Raw genomic sequence first — 12,617 nt, forward strand, 5'->3', positions numbered from 1 at the left:
GTGTGTGATGTCTTGGCTCGCTGGCGCTTTGCCCGGCCTGCAGAACCGGCCCTTGCTTGCGGCGGGGACTTGTGATTTATTTTTGTACCCTCAGGGCAGGCCCAGAGCGCTGTTCTTGTTGTCCCGGCTCCTGGGGAGGCAGCAAGAGCGGGCACAGCGCTCGCAAGGTAGGCAGGGAGCCGTCGCGGTCGCTGCTGCTGGGGCCGGAGAGCGCAGGGCAGAGCGCTGCAGGGGAGCTGGGCACTGAGCTGCCTTCGGGCCCGCTGCAGGCTCTGGGCAGGTAAGAGCTTCCTTGTGCTCGCCTTAGGGGCTTAAAGGACCCTGTGAGCCTGGTGAAGCCCACCTGGGGCCCGTGTTCAATTTAGAAGCTAGCTGTGTTGCAAACCTGCCCTTGAATGGTGGCTATGTCATGCCCTACCACTTCTTTGGCTAGTTTTCAGCCACTGGGAAAAAATAATAACCAGGCACAACCCCAGCTTTAAAATTGTTCACTCAAAAGGGTAAAAATTACTGTGCTCACATGAACTACAGCCGACTGTGCCTTTTTGAACAGGACTGGAGCCAGGCAGAGACTCCAGGCTGTGGAAGGGCTTGTAGGAAAGATTTATCTGTTTTGTTTCATCTTTGAATTTTTCCACACCCACTTCAGACTCTGAGGCAGGACAGTGCGGAAATTGGGTGGGTGAAATTTTCCATGGTGATGCCCAGCAGGATGGAAAAACATACCCTAATTCAGGCCAGGGCCCAATACAAGGGACCTGCACGGATCCCCGGCGCCCTGGAGCACTGTAGGAGGCCATCACTTTCTTTTAAGTCCATGAAGGGGATCCAGCAGGCCTGGACCCACTGGGCAGTAGCTGCTGGGCTCCAGGGCACTGCATGCTTGGGTAGGTACTTTTTAGGCAGGGCAGCATTGCCCAGAGAGGTGCCACCAGAACAGACCACCCAGCACCCTGACAGGACCCTTTGCCAGGCCTCTGCACTGGAAGGTGGACTCATTCAGCTGGTGCTGGTTATTATTTGTACTGATGATAACAGAATGGGCTCTGATGCAAGAGGCAGCAGCGCGGAAGTCCCAGCTGCTTTTATTGGTATAACGAAGGAAGCGGGTGAAGAGGGCAATGGTTTTCTGGCACCAAGTTGAAAGAGGAAGGGCAGTGCACGCAGCAGCCCCATATAGGCATGGTCAGTCCCAGCTGAACTGCAAGCAGCAGCGTCTCCTCGGGCCACGCGTGGGGCAGCAGCCTTCCCCGCTCCGGACCAAGTAGCGCTGCGTGGGACACCTCTCACCGTAACACCCCCCTAGTTCCAGTGCAGTAGTACAGGACGTGGGGTAGCACCTGGGCATTTCAATACCCAGGCCCACGGGCCAACCCAAACCTGATTCCAATCACCAGTCAACTCTTGTTCGTATTTTACGCTCTTTATTTAGGAACAACCAAAAATGTCTGGTTTCATTTCAACAAACTGTACAAGCAAGCTCTTCCCCTCTCCCACCCTCACATCCACATATACAAAAGGAAGGGAAACTTGCCATTCACTTCTCAGAAGTGGCATTGTTGCTACAGGGAGTTCTTGCCCTCGGAATAAGAGCAGGTAAAGTCCATAGCAGGTACAAGCTACCCTAGCCCTAGTAATAGCCACAGCCCACAATCACAGGCAGCTTCACTTTTTTTTCTCTTAAAAACCTTTACCAAAAGTAAAAACTAGTTCCTGTCTCACACGTTTCCAAGGTGACCATCCAAAATTGTGGTCTTAAAAAACACAATAATAACCCCACCAGAACCCCCCCCCACCTCTCCCCGGTACAAAGACGGTTACACAGCAGAGACTTTGCTCTGCCCCCCTGGCTACACGGCCACCCTTATGAAAGGTCCCGTTGCAGCTACAATTACATTTTCCTTTGGATAAATCCAAGCAAAAATTCCAGGTCATTCAGCACCAGCATGATTTCTAAATAATAATAATTAAACAAACAGAAAAAAAAGACCCCATTAGGCTGACTTTGTGGTTTGGCGAGAAACAAAGTGATCAACACGCTGTTCCCAAAGTCTCTCTTTTAGTGCAATGTTAGTATGTGCAAGGGGAAACACGGCCACGTACCCATAACACCACCACGAGCCAGATGGGGCGCAGAGAGAAAGTGCAATTTTTAGCAAGAAGCTTTCTATGCCATGGATTCCTGTCCCAACCTTCACTAGCACCAGTAAGCAAGAGTCCTGCTAATACCACCTCCATCAGTACAGGAAAAACTGTCTTTAATCACACCATCAAAAAAATGGCCAACTTGAGCCAATAGAGCACTCTTTACTGGAACAAGCCAAAAAATAAATAAATCACGGCTTAGAGAAAAGAGTTCACTTGCTCTACTTTAAAGTTTTGTGATTCTGATTCAGTATTCCTGGCAGGGCCCATTGCCAGTGAAAGATACAGCAGAAACTAAACTTAAAAAACAAAAAAAAGATACAGCTCACAAGTCCATCCCCCCGTTTGTAGTTTTGCCTAATCTTGTCCCCATTGGACTCCTCTGTGAGCTGAATCACATCAGTCCACAGAGTGATTCAAAAAGTGAAGCCAAAATTATCTGGGAAGCAGGCGAGAGCAGTTTAAAGCATTTTTAAATAAAACCAACTTGACTGTGAAATACCATGGGAAGGTGCAGTATCATTTTACCATGCCAATTTGTGCTTAAAGTGCTGAAAAACACCTTCCCTTCTGATTACCATTTACCCCAGCTTCCAAACATCACTTCCAATCAGGTCTCCTGTATCACGTCTCTTAACAGGAGATAGATTGATTGCAGAGGGGGAGAGTACAAACTTCTCCCTGTAACCAGAATTGTTGCTTTTTCATTAAAAAACAAACAAAAAACATTAAATGGGGGGCAAAAAACCACCCAACCTTTCGCATCCTCCTGAACAGACAGGGGATGACTAGCAAGAATAAACCAAGCAGATATTTTGCAGCTCCAGCTTCTGCACGAGTGTCACTGTCAGGTTAAGGCTCTGCTTTAAGCTGCGGGGCTGTCTACCGGATTTCTAGCCGCAGCTGCCATCGGCTGCTGCTTTTGCTGACGGCTCCTCACAGTGACCAATGCAAGTCCCCAGCAGACAGGGGACAGGCGCCCGCTTCAAATACCTGAAGCTGAAGCAAGCACTTGTGTCCATTCCTCTGGCTGTTGGCCTGATGTGCAGCAGCACTCAGCTCTCAGGCAAATGCAAATAGGTTCCTGTAAATCACGGTTTGTTTAGTGTTCTGCTAAAAAATATAATAATAAAAGAAGGTTTTCCAGGATACTAGTTAAGGAACAGAAAAATAAGACACTCATACAAAACAGAGCTGTGTCTAGAAATCTCATCATCTGGGCCCTGCTGATATAACAAATAAACTAACTCTGTTCCTTGCATCAGGAAAACCAGCAGCCCTTTACATGAGTGAGACAGGTACAGCACAAATCAGGGTTTCAGGTTATTAAGTAATTGGATTGTGACCTTAATCTAAGCAGCCTCAGAGAAATAAGTAACAAGATTCACATGGATTAAAAATGATGGTTACTACTGTGTCTATCAAACCCAAGCTCACACATGGCTGATGGAGGTGAAGAAATTAATTTCCCTTCCCTACTGATGCTGGCTGTATGACCTCTACCTTAAACTCTTTAAGTCAACCTAGTCATCTTTGATTAATGATGAAAAGTATTCACACTACGTGTAGAATTGTGGTGATGCTTCTCTTAACACCAGAAGAGCTGCTGCTGGGACTGTCAAGCCACCTCTCATTTCTTTCAGTTTCAGATGCAAACATATTTCTAATGTCCTGCACCAAAACCTGAGTATATTTTGAGATGACACCTGCTTCTCTTCAGCTTCAAAAATGATGTGATAGGGAAACAAAGGACTGCAGAGCTAAACCCTCAAATCTTTAGCTTAAATTTTCAAGGAAATATCAAGTCAACTAAAAATGCTGATAACAAAGAATGTGGTAGTTAGAAAGGGAACTCAATTACTTTTTGATTTCTGGTTCAAAAGCTGTATATCAGCATTTGTCTTTAAATCTTACCCTCCCCATGCAACAGGGCTTGCCAGCCTGTTCGCCCGGCTGCTGCGTATGAGGGGAGTCTGCATGGAACCACTTTTTAAAATTCCTCTGACCCAAAAGAAAGAAAACTCCTGCTGTGCTTGTATGAATGCATGGAGACAAAGCTCAAAAATCTCAGCAGCTTCCAACCCTCAAGGCTGTTTTTTCTGTGTACACCGGGAAATTCTCCCCCTAGCTCACAAGATTTCTCTTTTTATTTTTTCTGGAAAACTGGCCGAATACAATCCAAATGCAAAAAATTTCAGCTAGTGCATGGAAAAATGGTTTGAAGAGACCAGTTCATACCATAATCCTTAAGCATTTCTGTAGATGGAGTGGGGATCACTCTTCCAATTAGCATAAGCCTTTAAGTGTACACCAAAAATCCCACAGAAAATCACCTTGAATGGGCAAACTACATTTCCAACATATTTATATAGCAATTAGTTAGTAAAAGTGTACATTTTTAATGTACATCTTAATGCAATAAAGAATCAATGGCATATCTGAACTGTATATATGTGTACTTAAATAAACCTGCATGTACATAGACAATAGAGAGTAAATTACCTACTTGTATTTGTTCTCTGAAGGTAACACTGTACATACACTCACACTCTCGGGCCACAAGACTCCCAGAACTTGTGTCTTCGGCTCTAGGAACACCCAGCTCCCCCCGTTACCTGCGGAGTTTCAGGGTATACAGGATTACACCTGCAAGGGCTGAATCCTTGGGACTCTGGCAGTCTTCACATTACACCCAGCTCTGCTCGTCAGGACGAGAGCAATGCGGCCTCAGAGACGCGATGTGCTGCTGAGACGACACGCGGCAGAGGTGGGATGGTTGCTAGTTATGCCTCAAAGGCATGACCAGCAATAGTGCTTCTGAAGAAGAAGAAATTTAGGGAGCCTGGTGTCAGCATGGTGCCACCGCCTGTGCTCATAGCATTTGGGGGAGGATTTGTCTGACTGCTAAGGGGGGGGATGTGGTTACAGCGCAGGTGTCTGCATCTGAGCAAGTCACCCCCAGCTCTCTTTAGGGTGCAGTTCATCTTCTTTTAAAGTAGATGCTTATGCCTGGTTGCAGGAGTTGCACCTTGTGCTGCTGTCAGATGTCCACTGACTGCAATGGGAGCCTGCGCGAGCTCAGATGCAGGCACCTACGATGTAGGCATGTGCCGCTAGGTGAGAGGAAGCCCTCTACTGCAGGCAAAGCACTGATCTCCTAATATTTGAGTAAGGCAGCATCCTAAAGAGGGGATGAAGAAAAAATTAGAAAAGCAAAGGCAATTAAAGGTAGAAATCAGACACCATCTTTGGAAGAGGTTCTGGAAGAGCTTTTTGTTTTTAAAACAGATTTTTTGTAAATCTCTGGATCCGATGCTTTGGGGCTTGTACCCACCCTTCTAATAAATATCATTTACCACCAACAATAAAGTCTCCCACATTAAAAAGCTCTCACTAAATAAAAACCTTCTACTGAAAAAGCTTGGCTGAGTTCGCTTGGCAAAAATGAGGAGCTATGACTACTCTCCATAAATACATCAGTGGATAAACACCAAAAACTATTTAAGTTAAAGGACAATGTTGGCTTCGAAACAAACCAGGAATGAACTGGCCATGAATTAATTCAAACTAGAAATTTAAATAAAGTTTCTAACCATTCAAAGGCAGTGAAGTTCTGGAATAGCCTTCCAAGAGCAAAAGTGAAGGCAAGACATGGAACCAATTTTGAGCTGGGGTTTGATTAGTTTATGACAGGATGGTCTGACACTGCACTTGGTTGGACTATATAGCTCAAGAGTTCCCTTCTAGACCTTGGTTTCTATTAGAAAGGAATATAAAAAAAATCATCAAGTAGTTGTATCACACAGCAACAACCCAAGACAACATGGGCATGTTAAAAAGGTACAGGCACCAAGAACCAGGTAACTGAAAATTAACAGGGAAATTTATTTTGCTATTTCACGTGAAGCCAGAACTCCTGTAGATGGACTGAAGAAAAAGACTTGGGCAAATACTTGAAGTTACCAGCATCACTGCAGCAGGATCTGTCGCACAGGGCTGTAGCAGGCAAACTTCCTGATTACAGAAGAGCTGCCTGCCGAACAGATCCCTTGGAGACAACAATGGCTCGAGCCATTAACAGCAACACTGCATATTCTCTGCATTTGTTCTCTGAAGAACAGCTTGTTCTCTCCAAACAATGAAAAGGATTCCAGGTCAGGATGGAAAAATTATTATGTGCTAGTTCTCAGTGATTAAAGGGAGACTTGGAGATTTAACAGCCTGCTACAGTGAGTCTCCAAGAGCAGAGGAGGAAAAAATACTCTAGCCAGCAAGGGACAAACGACACCAAAACTCCATCTCCTGGGTTTTCTGGGTTTTAGACCTGCTACCTATTGGAGGGTATACAATGCTAAATCTAACCTCATCCTTAGGGATGAAAATCTCACTGAACTTCCACTTGACTTTAATGCAAGACTAGCAGTTTTCTTCTCAGATACCTTTCCTTTCCTAACCCACACACACTCACACATACACACATGTGCACACACACATACACACAAAACCCTTCATTATCAGGGCTTAAGGACCAAAGGTTAGAGAGCATTTATGCAGCCATGTCAACCTTTAGAGAACAAACACCTTATGGACAGATGAAAAAAAAAGCATTGTGCCATGATAGTCCATATCTAAAGCAATGACCTTGTTTACACAATGTCTGAGATTCATTACGCTTGTATAGGCAGCTGTAGGCATCGGTATATGAATATGAAATCTGAAAGTCTGTCCACTGGAAAGCAAGTAAGAACATCCTATTTCCTGGGCGCGAGCGGAGCTCACAGCCCCCTCCTCTGCCAGCTCTCAGCCATCTCCTAGGTTAGGCCAGAGGGCTCTGCACTACGTGCTCAGTTTTCACATGTACTCTCACTCTGATGTGCTGTACTCAAAGGTCTCGTTTACGGCAGTGCTTTAACACCATGTCCTGCTCCTGAGGTGTGTATCAGGCCGGCCCATGGATTTCTTAAAAAAACAAAAATGTCTTCTCCAGGGTAAGAGCAGATCCTCCAGGGCAGGTGGTTTGAGTTCAGTCTGCTTCTGAAAAAGAACACACGTGTCAGAGAGACTCCACATCCCCCCGCAGGTACCTGATCGCAAAGCGGAGGTGCTGGCTGGGGAGGAAGGGACGCAGATGGAGCTCATGGCAGGCAAAATCGGGAGCCGGCCCCTGCCAGCGACAGCTGCCTCCGGAGGAGGTTCTCCCTCTGCTTCAGTCTGCGCCCAGAACCCACGAGCTGGCAGGACAGCCCCATCCTCCTCCTCCTCTGCGGCTGGAGAGGCAGCTCTTGCTCTTCCAGCAGGAAGCGGGAATCACAGCAGCAGCCTGGATGCAGGCAGGCTGCAGGGAAAAGCCATGCCCACACACGTCCTGCCCGTGCGCTGGCGAGAGCCGAGCCCGGTGCCGGGATGGAGCAGGAAGCCCAAAAACCTCGAGGGAGAGCAGCTGCGTGAGGCTTTGGTCGCCTCCCCAGTGTGGACAAAAACCCTGGCCCACCACCCCTCCCCGAACGGCTTCTGCTCCGCTGCCTTCCCACCCTGCTCGGCCAGGTGCTGCCGCTTCCCGGCAGCGCGCACAGGACAACGCCCGTCCCGATTTTTCAGCTGCAATGAAGGCATGGCCCCATGCAAGCCCACGCTCCATCTCCTCTGAATTAGAGGGGGAGGGAACCAATCATTCTTGACTGATTTTTTTTTTTTAAGGCCTGCAGACACGGCAGAGGTGTGTGGGAGGCTCCAAACCAACTCAGCGGGGCCAGAGAACCCGGTGAAAGGAGCCCAGCCTGGCCGCGCGGGCGAAGGGCTGCGTGAGCAGAGCCGGCCCGTGGCGGCGCAGCACGCAGCGGGGCAGGGCGAGCGCCGCGCACAGCGTTCCCCATCTGCTGGGAGCCCTGCCAGAGAGGAAACAGCCCCCAGCTGCACCGCTGAAGAACCCGCGGAGGGCTTGGAAACCACCTCTCCTCTCCTCCACACACACAAGCCTTTCAAAAGCAAGTCCAGGAGGAGGGGTAGGGCCAGCAGCTGTGAACACCATTCCAGCCCTCCGCATCCTCCTTACCTAAAGTCTCAGTTTCCCAAATGCAAAATACTCAGTGCCTTGTGGTTGTCTAAATGTGCCTCCAGCCCAAGCCCTACAGACAAAGCGTGAGCTGCCCGAAGCAGGGGAGGTGAGGGCCTTACCGAGCTGCACCACGGGCGGCTGGCTGGGGGCATCCAGGGCCTCTGCGCTGCCTTCTCCCGGCTCCCACGACTCGCTGTTCTCAGACACCTCCGAGCAGGCGTCGTACGGCCCTTTTTGATTTCCCGCTTGTTCGCCAGTGCTCGGGTACCTGTCTTCGCTGCCTGTGTCGGATGAGCCCCTGGTCTCCTCCTCTGCCTTCACAGCAAACCAGACTCTCACCTGGGGGGCGTTCAGCTGAGACCGCTCGCAGAGGCTCTGCAGGTCGTCTTCCTGCAGCACCTTGTGCTTTTTGTAATAGTCCTCCAAGACCTCTCTACCAGCAGGGCTGATTTCTACCAAGCCTGGAGGGAAAATACCACGCCTGTAGTTCTCATACCATTTCAACTGCCCGTTCTTATAGCCGTATCGACTATCTCCAAACCAGCGAATTACCTCAGCCCGCGGCAGGCCCGTCTGGGAAACTATAGCATCATATTCCTGGTTTGTTGGCCGTTGTGTCTGCACAAACATTTGTTTAAGCAAATGCCGCTGCTGGGCTGTTTTTTTAAAGTTCAGTTTGGTTTTCTGAGGAGTGGGTGGCCGGCTGGAGCTGCCATCCCCTTTCTCATTTGCACTAATCCCTGGTAATTCGCCTTTGCCATTGGACTCTGTCACTCGGAGATTTTTCAGATTGATTTTAATGGGACTCACTTTCCGCTCTGATGAATTTGGGTTGTTGGTAGATGCATCGACTGAGCCGTTTTCACTTGAGGCCCTCAGGTCATCTGAAGAGTCTTCCTCTCCACAACCGTTTTCGGCCTCTTCCTCCTCCTGCTGAACTGCTTCCTCCACCTTTTTATTTTCTTCTGCCACCTTTTTTTTCCTCCTTTCAGAGAACCAGCTATCAATTTCTCTCCGCGTCATTTTTGTCTCACTCCTCAAGCGATTCACCTCTTCATCTGGAGGAAGAGGATTTTGTGCAAAACTGCTCTCTAGTGCCTTCAGCTGCTCTGGCGCTCGCTCTTTGTATTTTGTCGGTGTGAAGTCGGGCGTTTGATGCCAGGATTGTCGTCTTGTTTGGTGATGAGTGACAGGTGTTACTGCCGTTGCAGAAGTTAACTCTGTTCCTTTGGGTGACATGTCAAAGGTTATTTCAGGCAGAGAATCAAGAGTATCTCCAGCAAACATGGCTCTACCGCCTTTCACATTCCTGTAATGGTATCTCCTATCACTAAACCATTTTCGAATCTCCTTCGCAGAAAGGCCTGTAATTTTTGTCAGCCGCTCGACTTCGGCGTGGCCAGGGAACTGATTTCTGTAAAAGCTGCCTTTCAATGCAGACAGCTGCTCGTGGGACTTTTTGTTTTTGTAAATGTTGGGATCTAGGAAAGTTTGTGATGATATGGCTGGACATGCAGTGAGCAGAGACTGGGCAGTATTGACCACTTTCACTGTTGATGCATTATTGGAACTCACCGTGTTGTGCTGCGTCACGGGCTGGGGCTTGGGAACTGAAGTCACTGCTAATGTGAAGGAGGAACCGGTTCCTTTCAATCCATTTGTCATTATCGGCTGTGTAACAAGCAGGCCTCCCGTTCCTTCTGGCTGCCCAACCACATGGCCAGGTAAAGTTGCCTGAATAAGATGCGGGACATTTCCAGGGTTTGCAACTAATGGTGTGTTTAAAACTGTAATTGTGGGTTGTGGCACAGACTGAATAACTGTGTTAAACATCTTTTTCCTGGCATCTTCTATCTCTTCTGGTGACCAGCTGATGCCTTGTTTCAATCTCTGTGCAGTAAACCAGATCTTCAGCTGCTCTTCTGGGTATTTTGTCACCACAGTCAAGTAGCAGAGCTCAGCTTTTGTAGGGTAAGGGAACTTGTGGAAAGAGTTTTTCAGGAAGCTGTTAGAGTCCATGGCTGCATTGTATGTTGGAATGCTACTCAAGGGAATCATCACCTTGGGAAGGGATTTGGATGTAGGTAGCTGCTGATGCAATGGTGGTTGCTGCGGCAGTGAAACAAGTTGTGCAACACCAGCCTGCAAAACAGGCACGTTTCCTATGATGGAGCCATTCATTATATGAGATGATTTTGCTGAACTTGCAGTGGACTGGCTGACCGGCACGGACCCATTTGTGAATGAATGCTCTCCGTTTTTCACCTCCGATTCACTGCTCAGTTGATTTGATATGTTCTCTTTCAGCGTGTGGATTTTTTTGGCCTCAGGTTTACCTTTCATTATCTTCATGATGGGGGTTTTGGTGATGATAATTTCAGACTGACCATCCACCACTTCTTCAGGGACCTCTCCTGGAAGGTCGTGGCTGCTGATGGCATCACAGAGACTTTGTTCCACAGTTGTATGATTATCCTTCTTAGCCACACTCCAAACGAAGCTTGTTTCACCAGCATGTGACTCTGTATTGTGGTGTGAGAGCCCTTCATGGCTTTTTGCCAGAAAACTGCATGCAACACACACAAACACAGGATCTTTGCTAAAGTCTAAGTGCTCAGAGTCCAGGTGCCCAAGGAAATGATGAATATCTTGAGATCCAAAGTCACAGTACTTGCACACATAAGTATCACTATCAGCAATACCACGGTGCCCGTTAGATAATGCTCCGTTATTACTGTTACTTGCACCAGCATCACTAGCTGCTGGCACTTCAGGAGGAACATCCTGTTGAGTTCCTTCATGATCATCTTCTACAGCATCCAGTTCAGTCTCCTGAAGCACCAGCGTTTTTACTGGTATCATGCAGGGAGTCGTGGATTTTCTTTTGCTAGCCATGACTACAATTAATTCAGATGATTTTTTTTAATTTAAATTAAATTAAAATTTAAAAGTGCTATTGTGAAAGCTCTGTGGTCTAGATTCCAGCAAATTCATGGCGTCCCAAGGAGTTGTTGTCAAATGTTGACAAATGTTCATATTTGCCACTGAACCTGAGGACAAGGAGAGAGAGGAGGAGTTAGTTCCCTTGGCATTAGGCATAGCACAACTGTCCTGGTATTTAACTGTTTCACTCAATAAATCATTTTCAGCCTGTTACACTGGAAAATTTTAACTTGACCTTCGATTTACCATATTTTCATAAGTACAATCAGTGAATTATCTGTTTAAAAAACAAACACACAAAACCAAAAGCCAATCTGTGATTTGACAGCAGAGCAGATATCACAAGGGGAAGCTGACCTCCCATGTGCCTCCCGGCGCCTACTCTGCTCCCCACAGCTCTGACCCCCAGTTTTCTTTCCCTCCCCATAGCTTGATCCTTTTACCCCAAAACCCTCTAAGCATCCAGTTCTACCCACAACTGGCATTTGATGTGAGGCAGATCTAAGGACTTCTTTTTTTCAAATAAAACTACTTTTAAAAGAACACCAGGTATTTGTGGTGCATTATATGCACCACAATTCTTGTCTGCTGCTGGGTTTCACTTGCCCAAAAGAGGAGCAATTTTCTTACCTACACAGTGCAACTGTGCAATGCCTCTTTCGGAGCCCGCATCACCGTACTACACCTACCAGATACAGGGTCCTGGTCTCTACCATAAAACCTTGGAGCAGCAAGAGCTCATGCTAACCCTAAGCACTACAGCTGGTCTGCTCAGAAAACCAAATTCTCATTTAAGGAGGAAAAATGCTGAAATTTGCCCTTTTAGTTCCCTGACAAGACAAGTTACCAGTATTTCTGCAGAGGAGATGCCTAGGCTCCCTGCACACCCGGGCTCCTGCTGGGGCCTCCAGGCTCTCAGCTCAGCGGCACGCTGCCAGGCAAAGCGGAGGCAATACCATGCAGGGTCACCCTGGGAAACCTGCCTGGTTTCCATCAGAAAACCTGACGAAAATTAACACGCTCCCACAGAATGTTTCGATTTCTTCAAAATCGGCATTTTCCAACCATGCTGTCGGAAAGTTTCTTGCCAGCTCAAAGCACCATGCCCATGCCAAAGGCCTTTGCGTGCAGAAATTTCTGGAGAGAGCAACAAGGTTGTAGTTGGAGCCATGTATTTTGGCCATCCTTGCTCAGGAAACCAGCAAATAATTTGTGAGATTCCCCGTGCCACCACATGCACACTTTGCAATTGTTTTAGCAGCATCTGTTGCGTCTTTGGCTGGAACTGCATGCAAGAGAAGGTAGGGCCCAAAAACCAAGTGCAGGCAGCCCACGCTTATCTCAGATTCTCCAGCCTTCCCCTCCCACAACACTTAGGACTGTCAACATTCACACAGCTTAGTGAAGTGTGGGCGTTTCCTAAGAAAGTGTAATTTCTCTACAACACAAGGCCATTTTTCTGGGCTCGAGGTGA

The 12,617-nt window shown here is 47.6% G+C and overlaps 1 protein-coding gene across 1 annotated transcript; it reads right to left on the reverse strand.

Moving 5' to 3' along the window:
* Positions 1 to 7,280: 7,280 nt before the first annotated feature.
* Positions 7,281 to 11,187, reverse strand: ZHX3 (zinc fingers and homeoboxes 3). The gene is made up of 2 exons (XM_013946991.2): positions 8,320 to 11,187; positions 7,281 to 7,480 (listed from the first exon to the last, which is right to left on the reverse strand). The coding sequence occupies exons 1-2, from the start codon at positions 11,093 to 11,095 to the stop codon at positions 7,281 to 7,283; spliced, it is 2,976 nt and encodes a 991-aa protein (XP_013802445.2). The 5' UTR covers positions 11,096 to 11,187.
* Between the last annotated feature and the right edge of the window lie 1,430 nt (positions 11,188 to 12,617).

This window comes from Apteryx mantelli, chromosome 18 (genome assembly GCF_036417845.1).
Source record: "Apteryx mantelli isolate bAptMan1 chromosome 18, bAptMan1.hap1, whole genome shotgun sequence".
In the NCBI taxonomy this organism is placed as follows: domain Eukaryota; kingdom Metazoa; phylum Chordata; class Aves; order Apterygiformes; family Apterygidae; genus Apteryx; species Apteryx mantelli.